Raw genomic sequence first — 24596 nt, forward strand, 5'->3', positions numbered from 1 at the left:
AGTATCTTTTTTTTTTAACACCAGATATACAAGTCGCATTTCAGCACGGACGTTGTGGTCACAAACCTCCTAGCTTTGTTTGATCGAGTGGACTTCTCGCAGGGTGCTCAATGGTATGCTATTTTGCCTGAAAGGCATAACTGTAAAGAAAAAAAAAAAAAAAGATTTTAAAACTCAAAAATAAAAATGTGTAATAAAGCATAATAATAATAATAAAAAAAAGAATTTGTGGAGCACTTTAATAAAAAGAACTGTTTTTATTCGGAGCCCAGAATAGCTGGCGTGTAGAACCCCTCATCTTTTGTATCAACCTCTACCTCTAACTACTAGGGATGGACGAATGTTTGGAACATTCGAAAAATGTAAAGGAATTTTAACACATTAGTTTGCTTCGAATGTTTGTACAACATTCTAACATTTGTTTAATGTAATAGTATTTCTAATGCTTTCTTTAAATGTAATATTTGATTCAAATTATGCAATATTCAAATTCGAAAAATTTGAATAGATATACTTGTAATAATATTTCAAATGCTTTCTTTAAATGTAATATTTGAAATAGAAACATTTGAATTGATCTATTTATATCTATTATGTATCAATTTACTAAATCACATGAACTATTGAACTTCTGAATAGTATTTGTTAAATCGAATGTTAGATTCAAAATTTCAAATGTGGATATTCAATCTAATTCAATCTAATTCAATCTAATTATGAACATTCAAAAACCGGAAATAACATTTGATTACCGAATTTTAATGGATTTTCATTCTTATTAACATTTTTTTAAAGAGGTCTGTATTTTCAGGCAACCCTGCAAGAATGCGCAGGGCGGACATGATACTTAAATACTTAGAGGATATGTTGAGAGCAGCTATACACTAACATGGTACATTTTTGTCCAACTCTTTCACTAACATTGGGCAAAATTACAAGTTTTGCGGTACGGCTATATCGCTAAAAAATTGGTCCATGCGCGCGGAATGGCAGGTCTCCCGTGTTACAAGTCGCGGCTATACCACTAGCGTTTTAGCTACTCTCCATTCCGGACTCATAAAATTACTTTAGAGTGTGGAATTTTCAGGTCTCCCATATTACAAGTTGTTCGGTCAGGCTATTACGCTAGCATAATACCTTATACCGTAACGATCCATTCCTCAATCAAAAATCAGTAGTTATGGATTTTGCAAAACAAAAATGTTTCACAAACCTAAAAAAAATGTTACACAGTACACCAACACCCATAAATTACCTATTAACCCCTAAACCGCTACCCATCTGCATCACACATACTTTATCAACGGTATTAACCCCCACACCGCCAACACTAAATTAAACTATTAACCCTTAATTCTAACACCCTCTAACTTTAAATGAATGTTACAATATAACTATCTTAAAATAAATTAAAAACTTACCTGTGACATAAAAAAGGATTAAACTATAAAAAAAATTAACATAGTTATATTTTAACTATTTAAAAAAAAAAAAAAGAAAATAAACGAAAAATAAAAAAACTAAGTTACCAATCCTAACACTACGAAAAATAAAAAAGTAACATTACAAAAAAAACACTAAATTTACGAAAAATTAAAAAAAAATCTAACATTACAAAAAATAATAAACAAAATTATACAAAATAATAAAAATGAAACCTATTCTAACAGCCCTATAAAAACAAAAAGCCACCCCAAATTAAAAACACCCCTAATCTTACAATAAACTACCAATAGCCCTTAAAAGGGCCTTTTGTAGGGCATTGTCCTGAAGCAATTGGCTCTTTTACCTAAAAAAATTACAAAGTCCCCCCTAACAGTAAACCCCCACCACCCAACAACCCCCCCCCCCAAAAAAAAAAAAAAAACTAACTCTAAAAAAAGCTAAGCTACCCTTTGCCTCTAATGGGGCATTTGTATGGGCATTGCCCTTAAAAGGGCAATCAGCTCTTTAGTGCCCATTAAAATAAAGAATCCCTTCATACCTAAGAAATAACTTGCAATGTCAGCGCTATGGAAAGGGCGATCCCGCTAAATCTTTAGCGTTATTTAAGCACCGGGTTTAGCGCACAACTTGTAATCTTGATGACAGCCTAAAATACCAATAAAAATTAAAATTTAGTGAAATATTCCTAAATAAACTGCTCTACACAAAATACAAGGTTTAAACTTAAAGGAACACGAAACCCCAAATTTTTCTTTCATGATTCAGATAGAGAATACAATTTTAAACAACTTTGCTGTAATTTACTTCTATTATCTTAAAATTAACTTGGAAAGTTGTTTAAAATGACATGCCCTATCTTAATCATGCAAGTTTTATTTTCTTCTTAAATGGAGAGTGTCCACAGCTGCATTCATTACTTTTGGGAAATAAGAACCTGGCCACCAGAAGGAGGCAAAGACACCCCAGCCAAAGGCTTAAATACTCCTCCCACTCCCCTCATCCCCCAGTCATTCTTTGCCTTTCATCCCAGGAGGTTGGCAGAGAAGTGTCAGAATTTATTTTGTCTCTTATGGAGGGTAGTACTCTTCGACATGGGATAGGAGTTTTTAAGTAGTCATATCAGTCTCTCAGTGATGGCTTGGATAAAAGTTAGAGTCCGGAGATGCAGGGAGAGTCTTTCTGCAAAACCATCCCGACTCATGTTAACAGCTCCTCAAGCAATCGGCGTTGTTGAACTTCGCTCCGCTGCCTGCTTTCTTCTCTCAAGTCCATGGCGGAGGCGATGCTACTATCCGTCACACTTGAAGGGCCGTGTTCCTGTTCCACGGCGTTGATTCCGATAAGATTGTTTCATTTTACTTTCTACGTGAATGTACTGTAATTCAGATGTTTTCCCGAGAGGCTACCACCTTGCGGGTCTAACTTAACATAAGGGTCTCAGTGAGTCTCCTTTAGTATCTTGGAATCAAGGCTTAATATCTCCTGAGGGGGGTTATTGAACAGTGGGTTTTTTAATCATGTTTATGTGATTCAACCTGCTTGTGTGTGGTGTTAATTGGGCTCATGGTTTGGAACATTAAGCCCTCTGGAAGTGATGCGACCTTATGTTTAGGAGCGCTTTTTTGGACTGTATTGTTCACCTTGTGGCTGGGCGTGATCATTTTCCATCTTCCATTTCTGCATTCCTGACCGTGTGGTGAAGGAGAAATTCTAGTCCGCAGGGGTCTGGTTCATAGGAGGTGGTGATGAGTGCCCCAGCCATTGTGGGTGTCAGGTGCCGTTTAATTTTAATTCTTTAGTCCATAGTTGCATATCCTTTATCCAGTTATGGAGGATTCTGATGCTGAGACTGTTCAAATTTCAGATTCCGTTATGGAGGATTCTGATACTAAGAATTTTTTAATTTCAGATTCTGTGTCCAGTGACGAATCCGGATTGGCCTCGTTGACACATTTCAACCAGTTATGTTCTGTATACCATATGACAGCGCCTTGTTCCTCGGGCTTGTGGAATCAAGGGACAGCTGAGCCATCTGCCTCTGGGGGTCCCTTCCTCTGAGAGGCGAGTTCCCTACCGCTCCATACTTCTACACATGGGGGTAACCCAGTTTATGATTATTCCTCCATGCAGGGTGGCGTGTTCCCCCTGGAGGTTGCAGTACATTTTTGCTTTCACATATTTTTGGCGATTATTCGTCTGCAGAGTCCAGACGTATATTTGCGATTGTGCTCGTGCCCTATTGTCCCGGGTCTCCCGCCTTGGGGAGGGCCTCTACAGTTCCCTGCGGGTGTAACTGTTCCTGAGTGTTGTGCCTTTCGTTACAGAATTGCACGCCTTCGTGTATTACTCAGACATGTTTTTTAATTATTAAATGACCCTATCCTTATCGGATACAGGAATTTTCAGTCTGCTAATTCTAATGGTGCACCTCATTAGACATGTGGGGATAACGTCATCTCCTGATTGTTATTTTATTGAGATCTTTCCCAGTTTATGGAAGATCAGGGCTCAGTTTGGCTGGTCCTGCGGGTAGGCCTGTGTCTGCTTGGGCGTTAACCTCCGGGTTGCCTTATATTTTCTTTTTATCCGATAGGATGTTTTTTATTTTTGTTTGTTTCCTTTGGGAACCTTATGGGATTGATACTCTTTTTGTTACTTTTTCGGAAGTTGTTTTGGACATGCTAGTCCTATGTTAAAAATGTCTGTTTTCCTTTCTTCTCCTCCGAGGGAGGATTTGTGCAGCTTGCCGGTGAGTGCCCTGGGTGCAGGCTGGACCTGTTGGGTTCACTCTGTCTTGTGGCTGTTCAGACACATGGCGCTGTTCTGCTTGGCGGGCCCAGTCGAGGCGCAGAGTGCTCAGGTTATTTGTTTTACATGTTTCAACTAAGCATTCAAGAGGACCTGTGGGTCCGTGAGGTCGGGAAGGATTGTTTCAGCCCTTTTAGCCTTCAATCATGGATGATTTCAGCCCTCTTACCGCTGTTTGAATAGTTTGGCCTTATTTTTTGAGGCTGTGGATTTGTCCTTTTTGAACTTGGTCCATCAACAGCTAGTAGTGTGTATAGCTGACTAGCATGCACAAGGTTTGCAGTTTGAAACCAGCTGCAGCTCTTTGCACCTTGAATGTGTGCTCGCAAGCTGTTTAAGGTAACCAGCTGCAGCTATTGCACATTGACCGTGTACTGTCTAGCTGAGTTGTAAGACCTTCTTGGTCTTCTTCCGTTGTCTCCGGGAGATGGTTGATCCCTGCGGGGACACTGGGCTTAGCTCGGGGCTCCCCGGAGCTGGGAAAGCTTTGTGCCTTTTCTACCTTGCTTTGTTGTCCTGAGGCTGTTTGAGAAGTCTAGGGTCGTAATAGGACTTCTATCGCCTTGCTCCTTGGAGAGTAGGGCTTTTGCAAGGGGTGGTTCCTTCCTTCGGTCGGGACTTATGAGTTTTTCTCGTTATCCGGATTCATCTGGATATTGCATTCATATCCCTTGTGTCTGTTTTTTTTGTCAGACGGGGTGTTCAGTTCTCGGGTATTGTTTGATTGAACAATTGGGTGCCTTTACCTGTTTTCTCCCTGAGGCTTCACTTTGCGTTTTCCCTTGTGGACCCAGTTATGGGTTGTTACTGGAATCTTAGGCCTAAGGGCTGGTTTGGGGTTCCCCAGTACTGAGAACTTGAGCTATGTCCTTTACTCAATCTACCTGACTTAATCATGGTTGGCCAGGTTTTTCTGAGTGCCTGTTACTCATTAGGCTTGATGCGCCTTAGGGTTGGATTCCCTAGGTCAGCTTGCTAGTGTAACCCTTGGTTTACACTGGGTTTACAGTGCCTCTGCTGCATCCATTACACGGGGGGTCTGTGTTATTAAGCTACCTTTTTAGGGGGGTCCTTTCCAAGGACATCTTTGTTGGGGATTGATCTCTCCTTTAGCCGATGGCTTCGTGCCTTGAGGACAGATGTTGCCCTTCTGGCTCCATCTCTTTTCTTAAGGGGTTATTCTCCTTATGGAGATGTAGTCCCTTTCTTGGGGCTTCTCCTGGATTCAGGAGGTTGGAACTGTGGGTTACTTTAGCGGAGAGGGGTGTCTCTCTGGGTTGTTATGTTCCATCTGGACTCTTGCTGGCTCCAAGTTGAGACTTTGTTGGGCCTTTTTGCTAGATCCCTTGGGTCTATGGCCTCGTCTATTTTAGGAGTTGGGTTGTACCCGTGATCTGTGGGGATGGCTGTGGCCATTTTTCCGCTCGTTCTTGAGCTGGTTTTCAGGGTTCTTCTGTTCCCCTGTTTTGGATCTGCTGATGCTGAGTTGGTCCGGCTGGGTGTGGGTTCTGAGAGACGTTGTTCATTTCAGGATCTAGGTGGGCATATTTGCTAGTTCCCTAGGTTTACAGGCAGAGGGGCCAGGATTACACCTCCTTCGGGCTCTGGGTGTAACCTCTCCTTCTCGGGGGGCCTCAATTGAGGTTCTGTTTTCCCCTTTTGGAGACCTGTGTGTAGGTCTGGCGGCTTAGGTCGCCTAGAGCAAGCCCTCTGTCTGGGGGTTGCTTTTTGCAGTCTGTTCTCTTGTTGACTGCTTCTACTTACAAGCAAGTATCCTTTGTGTCGTCCTGATGTTGACTCTGTGTTCTGACTCAGGGTTTTTCGTCTGGGTCTTTTACACATTTTTTTGTGATTGGATACTTTTGTATTCTATGTTCAGTTGCTTTGAGGACTCTGTCTTCAGTTGTCTTTCACTGCTTGAATAATGTTGGAGAGAAGACTTTCTCTGTCTCTCTGCCTGGTCTTATCTCAGGTTCTGTTTAGCCTCCTTTTCTCTATTGGGCCCATTTGGGTCTTTGTGAGCTGGGCTCACCTTTAGAGGTTTCCTTTTTTATGGATTGTGGGGACCTTTTTAGGTTTCCTTCGGTTCTCATTTGCCTTGTCCCTTTGGGAGTTTAGGCTGGTGTCCCCTTCATTAGTGTGGAGGGAGTGGTAAGGGACCAACTGTTGGGCGACGGTGTCTCCTGGAGGACTGTTGGCTCAGTTGAGTCCGATTTGCGGTCTCTAGCTTGGCTTCTGGACTACCTGCGGGTCAGTGTCCTTGGGGCTTTTCCTTTCAAAGTTTGTTGGGTAGGGGTTCAGGCCTGGTGCCCTCAGAATGGGCCGCCTATTGTACCCTCCCTTCTTGGCATTCAGTGTCCTCTATAGCTTGGGTATTGTTTTCCCAAAAGTAATGAATGCTTACCTGATAATTTTCTTTTCTTCTGATGGAAAGTGTCCACAGCTCCCCACCTGTAATTTTTTTGTGGGGCGTCCTTATTTATTCTTCTGGCACCTTTCACCTGATATTTCTTCTAGTGTTTCTTGTTCCTCGGCTGAATGACTGGGGGATGAGGGGAGTGCAAGGAGTATTTAAGCCTTTGGCTGGCGTGTCTTTGCCTCCTGCTGGAGGCCAGGTTCTTATTTCCCAAAAGTAAGAAAATTATCAGGTAAGCATAATTTATGTTTTTGACTTTCCTATCCTTTTAAAATGAGATGAGTACGTTAAAAAGATAATAGTTGGTGTTTTCATGACTGTATTTCAGCACATTTTCCTATTGTTATTACAATTTAAAGGAACATAAGGGTGAAAAAAAAGAAGACAATGCTGTAATGTATTATATGAATTTACTGTTGCTTGCAGAGAGCTATCGGGTAGATTACGAGTCTTGCGTTATGAGCTGTGCCAACGTGCAGTTTTTTTTTCTCACCGCTCACTTACCTGCAGCGCTGGTATTACGGGTTTTTACAAACCCGTGTTAACAGGCAAGAAGTGAGCGTAGAGCAAAATTGTGCTACATACCGCACTCCAATACCAGCGCTGCTTAAGTCAGCGGTGAGCTGGTTGTACCTGCTCGTGCACGATTTCCCCATAGACCTCAATGGGGAGAGCCGGCTGAGAAAAAGTCTAACACCTGCCAAAAAGCAGCGTAAAGCTCCTTAACGCAGCCCCATTGATTCGTATGGGGAAACACATTTTATGTTTACACCTAACACCCTAACATAAACCCTGAGTCTAAACACCCCTAATCTTACACTTATTAACCCCTAATCTGCTGCCCTCGACATCGCCGACACCTGCATTATACTTATTAACCCCTAATCTCCCGCTCCGGACATCGCCGCCACTAAACATTATACTTATCAACCCCTAATCTGCTGTACCGCTCACTTTTTGGCCTCCCAGGAAAAACTTGTAATACCAGCGCTAATGAAGTCCCATAGAAAAAAGGCTTTACGAAATTTACGTAAGTAGGTTTGCGGTAAGGCAAAAAAAGTGTGCGGTACACCTATACCTGCAAGACTCGTAATAGCAGCGGGCGTAAAAAAGCAGCGTTAGGACCTGTTAACGCTGCTTTTTTACCTTACCGCAAAACTCGTAATCTAGCCGTATGTGTTTAAACCTCCTGCAAAGTCAGTTTTAGAGCAACAATACGCTATTGGGACCTCTGGCCTCTCCGCTGTCTCCCAGTAGTGTATTGCTGCTTCTGAGCATACCTAAGTATGCTCTTAAAGAATACAAACAGGGCTAAGTAAATTTGATACTATATATAACTTTTCGTATTCATAATCCTCATAAAAATATAATTTACTGCTCTCTCTTTAAAGGTACAAGGCTCTTGAAGAAGCTGCAGACCTCATTCAAGGAACCTCAGTAAAAGAGCATCCTGACCTCTGTATTAAAGTCTTCATGACGCTGATTCCATACATGGTTTTTACCAACAATAACCCTGACTCAGCGGAACATAAAATGGCTTTGTTCCTAGCAAAGTGTGGTGTCTGCAACCTGCACCCTCTACTAAAGGGATGGCCAGAAGGTAATTGCAGCTACTCCTCCATGTTTTGTCAAGTATTGCGCATACTTAGGAAAGTTAAAAATGTAAATCATTCACTAGTGAAAGTGTAAATGTTCACACCAGTACATAGTGTATACGTTTTAGGCTACTTGAGATTATCAGAGGGTTTTAAATGTGTGATACTTAATACATAAAAAGATACGTTAACCCCTTAGTGACCACAGCACTTTTCAATTTTCTGACCGTTTGGGACCAGAGCTATTTTTACATTTCTGCGGTGTTTGTGTTTAGCTGTAATTTTTCCTCTTACTCATTTACTGTACCCACACATATTATATACCGTTTTTTTCTCGCCATTAAATGGACTTTCTAAAGATTCCATTATTTTCATCATATCTTATAATTTACTATAATTTTTTTTATAAAATATGATGAAAAAATGGAAAAAAACACACTTTTTCTAACTTTGACCTCCAAAATCTGTTACACAAATCTGTTACACAAACACAACCATGCTAAATAGTTTCTAAATTTTGTCCTGAGTTTAGAAATAACCAATGTTTACATGTTCTTTGCAAGTTATAGGGCAATAAGTACAAGTAGCACTTTGCTATTTCCAAACCATTTTTTTCTTCAGTGTTAACGATAGTTACATTGGAACACTGTTGTCTGTCATGAATCCTGAATATCCCTTGACATGTATATATATTTTTTTTAGTAGACAACCCAAAATACTGATCTAGGCCCATTTTGGTATATTTCATGCCACCATTTCACCAACAAATGCGATCAAATAAAAAAAATAGTTCACTTTTTCACAAACTTTAGGTTTCTCATTGAAATTATTTACAAACAGCTTGTGCAATTATGGCACAAATGGTTGTAAATGCTTCTCTGGGATCCCCTTTGTTCAGAAAAGCAGACATATATGGCTTTGGCGTTGCTTTTTGGTAATTAGAAGGCCGCTTAATGCCGCTGTGCACCACACTTGTATTATGCCCAGCAGTAAATGGGTTAATTAGGTAGCTTGTAGGGTTAATTTTAGCTTTAGTGTAGAGATCAGCCTCCCACCTGACACATCCCACCCCCTGATCCCGCCCAAACAACTCTCTTCCCTATCTCGCCCCACAATTGTCCCCGCCATCTTAAGTTCTGGCAGAAAGTCAATTTTTTTTAAAAAATATATATATATTCTGCTGTGTAGGATCCCCCCTTAGCCTCCAACCTCCCTGATCCCCCCTCTACCTTATTGTCTGCCATCTTGGGTACTGGCAGCTGTCTGCCAGTACCCAGTTTGCCATACAATTTGGTATTTTTTATTTTATTTTTAAATATAAAAGCTATTTTTCTGTAGTGTAGCTGCCCCCCCCCTCAATAACTTACCTCCCAGATCCCTTAGATGCAATTTTCCCCCCTCATTCGCTTAACACTTAGGGTCATAGTGTAGCGTGCTCGTGTGCGCTCCCGGCGCCCGCGCACAGGATCCCGCCTCCCTCTGACGAACATCCACCATCGATGCCCGCCCGCCTCCCTACAATGGCTCCCACCCACCAACGATCAGCACCATCGATGGCCGATGCAGACAAAGCCACAGAGTGGCCCTCTGCATCGGATGCCTAAAATTTTTTATTGCAGCATGCAATAACTTGAAAGCGGCTAGAAACGATCAGGATCGCTTCCACTGCTTGAAACCCCTGACGACGTACAGGGTACGTCCTTGGTCGTTAATGACCGTTTTTTGTAGGACGTACCCTGTACTTGGTCGGTCGTTTAGGGGGTTAAAGGGACACTAAAGTCTAAGTTAAACTTTCATGGTTCATGTAGAGCATGTATTTTTAAACATCTTTCCAATTTACTTATATTACCAAATTTTCTTCATTTAGCCACCAATCAGCAAGCGCTACCCAGGTACTGAACCAAAAATGGTCCGGCTCCTAAGCTTTACATTCCTTCTTTTCAAATAAAGATAGCAAGAGAACAAAGAAAAATTGCTAGTACAAGTAAATTAGAAAGTTGCTTAAACTCTCATGCTTTATCTGAACCGTTAAAGAAAAAATATGAGTTTAGTATCCCTTTAATAGAAGCTCAGGGGAATTGAGAGCTAAATTACAGGAAAAATAAGTAATGCGGTGTAGAAAAAAACTTTGCAATATAAATATTTTATTTCACAGACTGTTTCATATCCCTTTTAGATATAATTTAAAAATGTTAGGAGGCAATGTGTGTTTTATTTATTTTTAATAGGAGTTGTGTATATTGTTTGATTATATTTAAACAGATATACTAGCCAAAGTTGGAATGTACGTGGATGCATTTCAGTTTTGGATAGAAGCATTCTTGCTGTATACATGTAATAGCAATATGCTTATAGTAAAAGCTATAGTTATTTCAAGAATGTACTTAAGTATGCTCCATGCACCAGCATTTTAAACACAGCACTTACTCAGAAAGCCTATGGTGCTTTTATTATCTGATAATGACTCCGTTTTCATCATTGCTGACATGATACAACCCCCCACTGGCTCTCTAAACAGCTGCAGTATTTAAAATGCTGGTGCACTGAGAATATGTTGCTATGCTTCACAAAGAAAAACACAAACACTAAAACTGTGATAACTTTTAAGAAGGACAATTTTGCGGAGATTATATTATGTTATGTTTCTATTCAAAGATGTGCATTTCAATTTGACCAGAGTGTCCTTTTAAAGGAATATTAAACGTAAGATAACATTACAGTTGCATTGAGAACATTGTTTGTATTTATCAAGCTTGGCGCACATTGTAAGTGTGTGGATTCTGGTGCTGTTAAAGACATCTCTTCATGCATTATACTTATGACACTAATCACAAGCTTATTATTGATACATCTTGATTTCTTGATATTACAGCTCTAGAAGAGGTATTAAAAAAATCCAAAAAATCAGTGCTCGGCCCAGCTAACAGCAGAATGATAGAGCTGTTGTCCAGTAACATGGCTACTGCTGATTCATCCTTGGTATTAAAAATGGTATGTTATTGCATTTTGTTATATTAGTTTATTGGCAGAGTTGCCAGATATAATTTTTTTTTTTCTTCTCCCCCTTCATGATTCGGATAGAACATATACTTTGAAACAACTTTCCAATTTACTTCTATTATTACATTTTCTTTGTTTTCTTGTTATCCTTTCTTGAAAAGCAGCACGGTAAGTTAAGGCATGTGCACGTGTCTGCAGCAGTTTTGCAACAATGCTATACATTAGCACGAGCACTAGATGGCAGCACTATTTCCTGTCATATTGCTCCAGACGTTCACACTACCTATCTAGATATCTCTTCAACAAGCAATAAAATGAGAAAACAAATTTGAAGTAAATTGGAAACTTTTTCAATTTGTATTCTCTATCTGAATCTTGAAAGTTAAAATTTGGATTTCATGTCCCTTTAATGCATGACAAATTTAAATATTGGCTTACATTGTTCAATCTCGTAACTTTGAGCTTTTTGCACCATGTGAAGGTGGAAGATCTGGTTCACGTGGCTGAAAGGGAGTCGGATAGTTTGAGGCAGAAGGTGACTTGTCACATTGTCAGCCATGCCTTAGTGCAGGGATGCTGTCAGTCCCAGGACTCCGACCTACAGGCTGCAGTCAGAGTATTTCAGCTGCTCGAGAAGAGACTGAGAAGAATGGAATCTTCAGCAGAGGTAGGAGCACAAGATTTCAGTTTTTAAAATAGTGATTGAAATGACAGAAATAAAAGTAATACCAATAACTCGTTCAGTAAATCAGGAACTAACTCTTTTAAAGTCCATTACAATAAATGGTACATTTATTATAAAATTATTTAATTTATGTGTAATGTGGAAAAAACTTTTATTAATTATTTTGCCTCTGTTCCTGTAATTTATCCCTCAAAATATTGTGCGTTTTCCACTTTTACCTGTGAGGCTGAAGTGCATCTCAAAAGATTCTGAAACATTCTACATAGTGATTGCCTGATCCATTCAAGATCACATATATATCTGCCCCTAATGGGCCACAGCACAAAAAGATGAGAAAAATGTATTAACCCCTTAGTGACCACAACACTTCAATTTTCTTACCGTTTGGGACCAGGGCTATTTTTACATTTCTGCAGTGTTTGTGTTTAGCTGTAATTTTCCTCTTACTCATTTACTGTACCCACACATTCTATACCATCTTTCTAAAGATACCATTATTTTCATCATATCTTATATATTTACTATAATTTCTTCTTAAAGACACGAAGAGTCCACTGATCATCTTCATTACTTATGGGATATTTACCTCCTGGTCAGCAGGAGGAGGCAAAGAGCACCACAGCAGAGCTGTTAAATAGCTCCTCCCTTCCCTCCCACTCCAGTCATTCTCTTTGCCTACGTTAGTGATAGGAAGAGGTAAAGTGAGGTGTTAGTATAGATTCTTCAATCAAGAGTTTATTATTTTTAAAGTAGTGCCAGAGAGTGCTGCTTTGTTCTAGGGTGTAGCCGTAGTCCATATCAGTCTCTACAGTAGAGCTTTTGGTGGCTTTAGAGCAATGGGAACTGGTGGGACATAATTCTCACGGCGCCTCCCATATTTTGATGCTGCCCTGTCTCTGGAAAACTTGAGAGATTTTAACTCAGGACTTTCTCTTCATTCTCAGGTCCATGGGAGGGATAGGACCTCTTAAACCTGGAATCTGCCTTGCTGCCAGGCAGAAAATGAGGTAAGTGCTGACTTTTTTTCTGGGGGAATTGTTAAGTCTCCGAAATAAAGAGGGCACTTCATTTATTTTATACATAAGCCTCATTATTTTTTTCATAAGTTTCCCCTTAAACATAGGGGACATTTGGGCAGCTTTGCAGCAGGCACTGGGGCTGCAGGAGGCTCAAACATAGAGGAAACTCTTTATTTACTTCTGCATGGGACAAGATAAAGGAGACACTTTATTTCTTTGTACATGGGAACACTCCTTATTGTTATCGTTTAGTCTCCCCTTAGACATAGGGGACATTTGGGCGAGGAGTCAGTGTAGCAGCAGGCCCTGGGATTTATCGGGCAGCGTTTCAACAGTCACTGGAGTTTTTATTATTATTGATATTATACTTCTCCTGGCGGGTTGGTAACTGTAAGGTGCCGATTGAGAGATTTTTTCTTCGCCACGCCCATGATGGGCGGAGAGTATTTTCGCGCTGTTTTCGCTCCGCTTCAGAAAATGCGGTGGTACAGTGGTGTTACATATTTTATTTAGAGATGGTGCTTTACTCACTTCAGTGAGTTCTAGACTTTGCTCCCGGCGCCTTTTCTGAGAAAACAAGGGTGACCGGGAGATTACGTGACACCCACAAGGGGCGGAGTTGGTAACAAAACGGCGCCAATGTTTTCTCTCCTCCCTCCTGTTAGTTATAAGTATAAGCTAGGAGTGGAGAATGGCGCCGTATATATTTATCTCTTCCTTTCTGTTACTTCCGGTTATCGGAAGATTTGAAGGAATTTCTGTATAAAAGATGGAGCATTAGTCAGCACTATTAGGTGCTTTGACGCCTCAGTACTGTCCTAGGAAAATAAAGATGTTATTTTTCAACTTTAAAGAGCCAGTGTCACTTGCTATAGGTTGAGCTTTATTAGCAACTGAGTTTATGAACACCAATGTTGACATACCAATCTTGTTTCTGCACACAGAAATAAGAAATTACTTTTAAATTTTAAAGAGACAGTCACATGCAGTGCCCTGCGGTTCCTTGCAATTCCTATCTGGAATTGCTGCACAAGACATTGCTTCTTTCATGTCATGGCAATGTTTATGAACAGCAAGGTTGACATACTAATTTATTTGCTTCTGCACACAGAAATAAGAAATTCATTTTAAGTTTTAAAGAGACAGTCACCTGCAGTGCTCTGCGGTTACTTGCAATTTCCATCTGGAATTACTGCACAAGACATTGGTTTTTTAATGTCATGGCGATGTCTATAAACAGCTATATTGGCATGCTAATTTAGCTTGCTTCGTCACTCTGAAATAAACTTTTAAAGTTTAAAGAGACAGTAACGTGTTTTATGTGCCAATTTTTTATAAAAAATGTCACTTTTTTCTGAAATTACTCCTTGAAGGGCGTTTGCTGTTTAAGAGTCTGTGGAAGCTCACATGCAGTGCCCTGCGCTTCCTCTCACTCCACCTGGAGTTGCTCTGCATTTCATGCATTATGTTTTTACCACAAGGTAGACAACATTTCTAGAAGGATTATAATCAATCCTTTAGGCTGATTGATTCAGTAGTGACTATTACGAATGGTGTAATCTTTTCTAGTGCGTCCAGTAAGTTATAAGGAATGGAAGTAACCGCATTCCTATATTTAATATGATGTTTCCCATAGTCAACTCGGGATGGAGTAGTTTCCAGCTTAGCTAAGAGAACTACTATACCCTTAGAGGAGAGTTGGGTTGTTCAAAGGTCCTATGGACAGAAAATTAGAGAGGGGATGTACACCAGGGTTCCCAAGACAACCAGCTGTGTACATTTCTACCGTCACTAGTGCGACGGCATATTGGTTTGATGCGTTGTTTGATACTACTAAGTCAGAAACTCCCCTGGATAAACTCCAGGATAGGATATAAGCTTTCAAATTGGCTAATTTCTTTGTTTCAAATTATCAAACTGGGAGCATAGATTTAAGGTTTCTCTGTTCCAGATCACAGAGCCTTTTGGTTAAAACCTTTTTCTACGGATGTATGCTCTGTCTAAGCTTTTAGCAATTCTTTACAAGGGGAAGACCTTGTTGGAATCTGGCTTGAGGAAAATAATCTCCTTTGAAATTTAGAGAGAAAAAAAAAAGATCCAAATAGCTTGCTGTTGAATCAAAGACGGCATGATGGGCATGCCCCTGATCCGGGATCGGATCTTGTAGGGGGCAGACTTTCGGTCTTTGCTCAGGTTTGGGTTTGAGATGCTCAGAATTCCTGGGCAATACAGAAGCTAGCATTAGTAACATAATGGTTAGCTTAACTATCTTGCAAGCAGAAGGTTTGGGGTTTGAATCAAGCTACTGCTACTTGCTTCTTAATAGTGTTCCAGGGATTCAAATTAGAGTTCAAGAATTTTCCTCCCAGAGGCAGGTTTCTGCTTTCAAGATTATCTGCAGATCAGATAAAGGAGAGGCGTTCTTATGCTGTGTAAGAGACACCTCAGACCTGGGTATGATTGTTCCATTTCCAATACAGGTACTGGGTCTGGTTTTTTTTTTTATACCAATCGGTTTGTGGTTCCCAGAAAAGAGGGAACCTTCAGACCACTTTTTAGATCTCAAGAGTCTAAACAGTGTTTCTTTGGTACCGTCCTTCAAGATGGCAACTATTCATTCCATTCTTCCCTTGATCAGGAGGGTCAATTTAAAGGACGTGTACCTTCATGTGCCATTCTCATACGCTTCCAGTTCGTGGCTTTGCCTTTCATTCTTGCCACAGCTCTCAGAGTTTTCACGAGGGCTCTGGGAGAGCGGTTGGCGGTGCTTCGGTTCCGGGACACTGCAGTGGCGTCCTATCTGGACGACATTCTAGTCCAGGCGCCATCCTTACAGCTAACAAGATTTCACACGGTCTTGGTGTTATCCTTCCCGTGGTCTTACGGGTGGAAAGTAAATTTGGAAAAGGGTTCCTTAGTCCAAGGGTAACTTTCTTGGAAACCATAAGAATCCATATCAATGGCGATTTTTCTGACGGAATGTCAGGAAATCAGAGATGCAGTTAATCATGCTCAGGCAATGGATCGGAGATTAAACTGATTTGTCTCCTCGAGTACTACTAGGAGCAGGAGACAAGGAATTCTCTTCAGTGGTAGTTGTCTCTGGATCATCTTTCCCAGGGAACCTGCTTTTGCAGATTATCTTGGGTGTTTGTGACAAGACACCATCCTTCTAGGGTGGGGAGCAGTATGGGGCTCCCTAAGGGCTCACGGGGTTTGAACTCAGCCAGATCTTTTCTTCCTATAAACATTCTGGAGCTTATAGCGATCTACCATGTTTTTCTGGTCTGGCGTCAGTTAGCCTCGGTCCAGTTTATCAGGTTCGATCAAATATCATCAGTGGCTTACCTCAATCATCAGGGAGGAACGAGGAGTTCCTTAGCGATGGCAGAGGTATCCTATATACTGCAGTGGACAGAGGTCCATTCTTTCTGCCTGTTGGCGAGCTACTTCCCAGGGGTGGAATTTCCTGCGCAGGCAGTCCTTTCATCCAGGGGAGTGGGAACTCCATCCGGAAGTGTTTTCCAGCTTTTTCCTCTGTTTATTTATTTATTTTCTTCGGGCCATTGCTCGAATCCAGCTGGAGAGGGCTTCGGTGATCCTCATAGCACCGACCTCGCCTTGTAGGATTTGGTATCCAGATCTGGTGGACATGTCATCTCTGCCATTTTGGAGACTTCTGTTGATGAGGGACCTTCTAATCAAGGGCCCCTCCTTCACGCAAGTCTGGTTTATCTAAAACTGACTGCTTGGTGATTGAACACTTTTTATCCAAGCAGGGTTTTTCTGACTCGGTCATTGGGACCATGATTCAGGCTCGTAAGCCTGTTTTTAGTCAAATTTTTCATAAGATATGGCGTAAATATCTCTATTGGTGTGAATCCATGGACTTCTCATGGAGTAGATAGAATTCATAGTATTTTGTCTTTTTTCCAAGGTTTATCGTTCAGTTCCGTAACGGGTAACAACTCTGTCTTTCTCTATTTTGTTACACAAACGTCTGGTAGATGTTCCAGGTGTACAATCATTTTGTCAGGCCTTGGTCAGGATCAGGCCTGTGTTCATAACAGTTACTCCCCCAGGGCGTTTGAACTTAGTTTTCCGAGTTCTTCAAGGGGCTCCGTTTGAGCCTATTCTTTCCTTTAGATATTGAATTGTTATCATGGAAGGTTTTCTCTTGTTGATTTTTCTTCTGCTCGGAGAGTGTCGGAGCTCTTGGCATCTCAGTATGATTCTCCTTATCTTATTTCCATTCAGATAAGGTAGTTTTACGTACTAACTTAGGATTTCTCTCCAAGGTTGTTTCTGATCGAAACATTAATCAGGAGATTGTTGTACCTTCCTTGTGGCTTAATCCCTCTTCTAAGAAAGAGAGGCTCTTAAATTATTTGGATGTAGTTCGTGCTTTACGGTTTCTGTTACTGCCGACTAAAACTTTCTCCAGTCTTCTGCTCTGTTTGTGGTATTTTCAGGCGAACATAGGGGACAGGAAGCTACGGCTGTGTCTTTTTGGCTGAAGAGTATTATACGGTTGGCATACGAGACTGCGGGTCAGCAGCCTCCTGAAAGGATTACGACTCATTCCACTAGGGCTGTCGCTTCCTCATGGGCATTCAAAAATGAAGCTTCTGTGGATCAGATTTGCAAGGCTGGAACTTGGTCTTCTCTTCACTCTTTTTTACAAATTTGATACTTTTGCCAGTTTTTGGGAGTGGTGCCTTCCATTTAGGTATCCTGTCTTGTCCCTCCCGTATTATCCGTGTACTCTAGCTTGGGTATTGGATCCCATAAGTAATGAAGATGATCTGTGGACTCATCGTGTCTTTAAGAAGAAAAGAAAATTTATGCTTACCTGATAAATTAATTTCTTCTTAGACATGATGAGTCCACGGATCATCTTCATTACTTATGGGATATTCACCTCCTGGTCAGCAGGAGGAGGCAAAGAGCACCACAGCAGAGCTGTTAAATAGCTCCTCCCTTCCACGGCCCGCCCTGTCCTTTTAAGACAGGATGTTATTTATTGTAAACTTCAGTCACCTCTGCACCTTGGCTTTTCCTTTCTCTTCCTAAGTTTGGTCGAATGAAAGGGAGGAGCTATTTAACAGCTCTGCTGTGGTGCTCTTTGCCTCCTCCTGCTGACCAGGAAGTGAATATCCCATAAGTAATGAAGATGATCCGTGGACTCATCGTGTCTAAGAAGAAATAAATTTATCAGGTAAGCATACATTTTCTTTTTATAAAATATGATGAAAAAAATGGAAAAAAAGACTTTTCTAACTTTGACCCCCCAAAATCTGTTACACATCTACAACCACTAAAAAACACCCATGCTAAATAGTTTCTAAATTTTGTCCTGAGTTTAGAAATACCCAATGTTTACATGTTCTTTGCTTTTTTTGTAGCACTTTGCTATTTCCAAACAATTTTTTTTTCAAAATTAGCAATAGTTACATTGGAACACTGATATCTGTCAGGAATCCCTGAATAACCCTTCACATGTATATAATTTTTTTTTAGTAGACAACCCAAGTATTGATCTAGGCCCATTTTGGTATATTTCATGCCACCATTTCACTGCCAAATGCGATCAAATAAAAAAAAAAATCATTCACTTTTTCACAAACTTTAGGTGTCTCATTGAAATTATTTACAAACCGCTTGTGCTATGGCACAAATGGTTGTAAATGCTTCTCTGGGATCGCTTTTGTTTAGAAATAGCAGACATATATGGCTTTGGCATTACTTTTTGGTAATTAGAAGGCCGCTAAATGCCGCTATGCACCACACTTGTATTATGCCCTGCAGTTAGGGGGTTAATTAGGTACCTTGTAGGGTTAATTTTAGCTTTAGTGTAGAGATCAGCCTCCCACCTGACACACCCAACCCCCTGATCCCTCCCTGAGCCCCCTCAAACAGCTCTCCTCCCTCCCCCACCTCACAATTGTCATTGCAATATTAAGTACTGTCAGAAAGTCTGCCAGTACTAAAATAAGTTTTTTAATAGTTATTCTGCAGTGTTGGATCCCCCCCTTAGCCCCCAACCTCCCTGATGCCCCCCAAACAGCTCTCTAACCCTCCCCCTCTTCCTATTTGCCACCATCTTGGGTACTGGCAGCTGTCTGCCAGCGCCCAGTTTGCTAAAATAAATTGAGGTTTTAATTATATATATATATATTTTTTTATACAAAAAACAAATTTTCTATAGTGTAGCTGCCCCCCCAATACCCTACCCCCTCCCAGATCCCTTTCTAAACATTTATTCCCCCTCTATCCCATAAACATTTTTCTGTAGTGTAGCGGTCCCAGTCCCACCCGCTTCCGGCACAATCATCCAGCCTGACAGAAAGAGGAAGTGGATCAGTGATCTGGCCAATGCAGAGAGGGCCACAGAGTTGCTCTCTCTGCATCGGTGGCTAAAAAAGGGTATTGCAGGATCGCTTCCAGTGCTTGACACCCCAGAGGACGTGCCAGGCACGTCCTTGGTCATTAACTGACACCTTTTGGAGGATGTGCCTGGCAAGTCCTTGGTAGTTAAGTGGTTAAAGGGATAGTCCAGTCAAAATTAAACTTTCATGATTCAGATAAAGCATGCAACTTTCTAATTTACTGCTATTAATTTTTCTTCGTTTTCTTGTTATCTTTATTTGAATGTAAGCATAGGAGCTGACCTATTTTTGGTTCAGCACCTAGGTAACGCTTGCTGATTGGGGGGTTACATTTAGACACCAATCAGAAAGCGCTACCCAGGGGCTGAACCAAAAATTGGCCGGCTCCTATGCTTACATTGTTTTTTAAATTAAAGATACCAAGAGAACAAAGAAAAATTGAGACTAAGAGTAAATTTGAAAGTTGTATAAAAATGCCTGCTCTCTCTGAATCATGGAAGTTTAATTGTGACTAGACTATTTCTTTAAGTTGCTTTTCAACGGATGTGTTCCTGGGCGGCCAAAGAATGCAAATTTTTATAAAATGACAATGTAAAATATTTGTCTTATATTATGCATATACATAGTATATGTTATTAATGACTAATTTTAGACGGGAATTTGTTTTCAGACAAATTATATGAATAGCTTTCCTTTTATTTTTGTGAGTTTTCATTCACAAATAACTAATGGATGAAAAAATGTATTTCTGTTTCTTCAATTAGTTGATCTTTTTAAAAGTTTGATTATTTGTGCTGCTGCATTCTAAGAGATTTTTCATGACCTCACACAATGCCTAATAGTGCCATGATTGTTCCAACTTATTTTGATGAGGGAAGAAGTGTTGTTTCCTCAATAACCTGATGTGATGGTAAATCCTAGCGTTTGGGAAATGCTAGGATTTACGATTGGAACAAATAAAGGGGACTTTCAGTCATAAAGTATAAAATACTTCATGCTGAAAGCTCCTTTTATTTGTTTGAAGCGTTTGCCGCACTAAGCAGCTAAGGCAGCCCGCGGCAGAATGCTCTTTTTTTGTGAGGTGACTTTTCCACCTCTTAGCCGATAGCCGTGTGGGAAATCTGGCTTGGCGACTGATTTCCTGCACGGCTATTTGCTAAGAGGTGGAAACGTCACCTCTCAGCCAAATGCGTCCTGCCGTGGGCTGCCTTGTCAGTTTAGAGCGGAGAACTCTGCAAACAAAGTATTTAATACTTCATGACTGAAAGTCCCCTTTATTTGTTCCAATGGTAAATCCTAGCATTTCAGAATCTCTATGATTTACCATCACTTTAAGAACAGCCAAAAATTGAGAAGTGGTATGTGAAAACGTTATTGCCTCTACTGAATACATTTGGTATTTATTCTGTTTAGATCAAAAAAATTGCAAAGGTAGATTTTTTTTTTTTTAAACTCTCCTTTAGAGGGACATAAACCCCAGCATTTTTCTTTTATGATTCAGATAGAACATACATTTTTAAACAACTTAATGTATGTATTGGGTACTTGTAAAGCGCGGCTAATCACCCATAAGGGTCTCAAGGCGCGGCTCATTTTATCGACCTCGGAAGGATGAAAGGCTGAGTGGACCTCGCCCCGGATCGAACCTGCAACCCTTGAGTTGCTACAGAGCTCAGCCACAGTGCCTTAGCATGCTGAGCTATCTGTCTGGCTGTACTTCTATTAACACATTTTCTTCAGTTTCTTGTTATCCTTTGTTTTAAAATCAGAAAGGTAAGTTCAGGAGTGTGCATGTGTCTGCAGCAATATATGGCAACAGTTTGGCATAAACGTTATATATTAGCAAGAGCATTAGATGGCAGCACTATTTCCTGTCATGTGGTGCTGCAGACATGTGCACGCTACCTATCTGGATATCACTTTAACAAATAATATAATAATGATGGAAATTTGATAATAGCAGTAAATTGGAAACTTTTTTAAAATGATATTCTCTATCTGAATCAAGAAAAAAAAAATTGCGTTTCATGTCCCTTTAAAGTCTTTCAACTTATGGTTATGCTTTCTTCCAACATAGGAAATCTCAAAGAATTTTCACCTGGACGCAATAAGTGGCGATAAGCAGCAGATGCAGCTCTTAACAGATTATATTGAGAAGCTGAATTCTGGACAAACTGCAGAGGTTGAAGAAGCTGTTTTGGCAACAGTTCTTCTCAGAAATTTTATAAGTGTGCTCATTTCTCCGGAATCCTTCCCTAGAGGTGAGCCGGCATATGGTAATGAAGCTTTGACCACCCCAGCATTACCATTTCAATACCTAGCTATATTAGGCTGTGTATTTAGAGAACATTAGCAGGTCTGCATTACCTACAGGCTCAGCCCATTTTTAAAGTCATGTCCTTGTGAAAAACAGGTAATGGCTTTTATGAGCGGCAACAGCTATTTCAAATACAAAAACAAACAAACATGATGGAACAATTGCCCATACATTTAATACTCTGCAGAAGGTTTAGCAAGTCATTTGGAACACACTGCGCGAAATAAGTGTTATAGTACAGTGTCCCTTTAATGTATTGTAAGACTGAAAAATCTTGTAATTACATAATGTCTGTCTCTTTAAAACATTTTCTGGCTTCTAAAAAATAAAATTATATGATGGTCTCCTTATTCTGATTAAGTCTAAAACAAAATTCTCAACCCCTGTATTAAGATACATACAATGTTCTCTCAAAACAAGCTTTTTCTATAACTCCACTTCATTAACGTTTGTGTAATTCAGGTGACATGTGGTGGAATCCTGAGAGTATGGACAACAAATGCCGAAACTATCTGCAGCTTCTCATTAAGCTGTTTGATGTCATAGTTTGGGGAGCCAGCGAAGGAGCACATTCTACCAACTTCAGATCTCTTATGGGTTTCTTATTTAAGGTATGTTACATTTTATTTAGTTTCAGCAATAATGTGGCAACTTCTTTATTTTTATTTGTTTGTTTACCATCAAATGATTGACCTGGTAATGTATTGTTTGTTTTGCAAGGAGCACCTTAATGCCCCAGTGGATCTGTTCAACTTCCTCTCTGTCCTGTGGACCTACAGTTGTTCTCTTTCTAACCCTCTTGGCTGTACTGTGAGCGCGATGCTACAGACCCGGGCACTTTACATCGGTCACATTTTACTTGGTTCCCAGACTGCTGCCAAGAAGAAGCAGTGGGTTTCAGCTGAGTCACCAGGTATTTCATAGTTACAGCAGGATTTTGTCTCCACTCATAATCAGCCATGCTTAGAGAAATGTTTACATATAATTTGTACAATTTGTTCACATTGAAATCCTCGTTTTCAGACATGATTTGTTGGTAATTAAAAATAATCCAGTTAGATTTCTCATTCATGTGATACTGCTTTTGGAATTTGTCTTTTTATGCTACTTTCTTTCTAGGACTCTCGTTTGCAGATTGGTGTCTAAATGTAGCCACCAGTCAGCAAGCGCTACCCAGGTGCTGAACCTAAAATGCACCTAAGCTTACATTCTTGTTTTTTCAAATAAAGATCAAAAGAAAAAATATAAAGTAATTCACTCTGTGTAAGTTATACAACAAGGAAACTTAAAGTTTAAAAAATAATAAATGTGATCAAACGGTGCACAGAATATAGTTTGCTATTAGGGGAATTGAACTCTAGATGTTAACCCCTTAGTGACCACAGTACTTTTTAATTTTCTTAACGTTTGGGACCAGGGCGATTTACATTTCTGTGGTGTTTGTGTTTAGCTGTAATTTTCTTCTTACTCATTTACTGTCCCCACACATTATATACCATTTTTTTTTCTTGCCATTAAATGGACTTTCTAAAGATACCATTATTTTCAGCATATCTTATAAGTTACTATACATTTTTTTTTATAAAATATGATGGGAAAAAACACACTTTTTCTAACTTTGACCCCCAAAATCTGTTGCACATTTACAACCACCAAAAAACACCCCATCTAAATAATTTTTAAATTTTGTCCTGAGTTTAAAAATACCCAATCTTTACATGTTCTTTGCTTTTTTTTTTTTTGCAAGTTATAGGGTAATAAGTACAAGTAGCACTTTTGCTATTTTCAAACCATTTTCCCCCCAAAATTAGCGATAGTTACATTGTAACTGATATATGTCAGGAATCCCTGAATAACCCTTCACATGTATATATTTTTTTTTTTATCTAGGCCCATTTTGTTATATTTCATGCCACCATTTCACCGCCAAATGCGATCAAATAAAAAAAATAGTTCACTTTTTCACCAACTTTTTCACAAACTTTAGGTTTCTCACTGACATTATTTACAAACAGCTTGTGCAATTATGGAACACATGGTTGTAAATGCTTCTCTGTGATCCCCTTTGTTCCCGAAATAGCAGACATTTAAAGCTTTGGCATTATTTTTTGGTAATTAGAAGGCCACTAAATGCCGCTGCGCACCACACTTGTATTATGCCCAGCAGTTAAGGGGCTAATTAGGTAGCTTGTAGGGTTATGTTTAGCTTTAGTGTAGCAATCAGCATCCCACCTGACACATCACACCCTCTAATCCCTCCCTGATCCCCCTCAAACATCTCTCTTCCCTCCCCACCTCACAATTGTCATCGCCATCTTAATTACTGGCAGAAAGTCTGCCAGTATAAAAATAAAGGTGTGTTTTTTTTTGTTTTGTTTTTTTTTTAATAGTTTTTTTTTTTTTTATATATATACTGTATATATTTTATATGAAGTGTAGGATCCCACATTGGGATCCCCTTTGTTCAGAAATAGCAGACATTTATAGCTTTGGCATTACTTTTTGGTGATTAGAAGGCCGCTAAATGCCTGTTTTTTATACTTTATCGCTTGTGTCTGTACCCTGCATAGATTTGTGTGTTGTGGTGCGGCAGGGTGAAGCGCGATGTTGCACGCTTCTTCTTATGCAGTTTTTCGTTGTCCCGCTTCCTTCTTCTCAGGTAAGAGAAGCGCCATTTTGGATCATAGTTTTGATGACTCTGCCTCGTTTTCACGACCGAGAGCGGAGCTGTGCTTCTAGAATGATCGGTCCTGAGTCAAGCGCCTTTCATAGTTCCCCTAATCAGGCTCTCGTCTGTTATTTTTACAAATGGAGGTAATATAGAGTTTCAGTTTTTGCTGGAATTCTTGAGTGTGTAATTTCTCTTGCAAGGTGTATCCAGTCCACGGATTCATCCTTACTTGTGGGATATTCTCCTTCCC

At 40.1% G+C, this 24596-nt stretch overlaps 1 protein-coding gene across 1 annotated transcript in view; it reads left to right on the forward strand.

Moving 5' to 3' along the window:
• Positions 1–24596, forward strand: part of HEATR1 (HEAT repeat containing 1) — a 184475-nt gene that overhangs the window by 59871 nt on the left and 100008 nt on the right. The window contains exons 14-20 of the mRNA XM_053711938.1: positions 25–113; positions 8062–8270; positions 11138–11256; positions 11747–11932; positions 21436–21619; positions 22138–22286; positions 22396–22588. Of these exons, the coding sequence (XP_053567913.1) occupies positions 25–113; positions 8062–8270; positions 11138–11256; positions 11747–11932; positions 21436–21619; positions 22138–22286; positions 22396–22588 (1129 nt within the window). The remainder of the gene's footprint in view (positions 1–24; positions 114–8061; positions 8271–11137; positions 11257–11746; positions 11933–21435; positions 21620–22137; positions 22287–22395; positions 22589–24596) is intronic.

The sequence above is a fragment of the Bombina bombina genome, chromosome 4 (assembly GCF_027579735.1).
Source record: "Bombina bombina isolate aBomBom1 chromosome 4, aBomBom1.pri, whole genome shotgun sequence".
Lineage (NCBI taxonomy): Eukaryota > Metazoa > Chordata > Amphibia > Anura > Bombinatoridae > Bombina > Bombina bombina.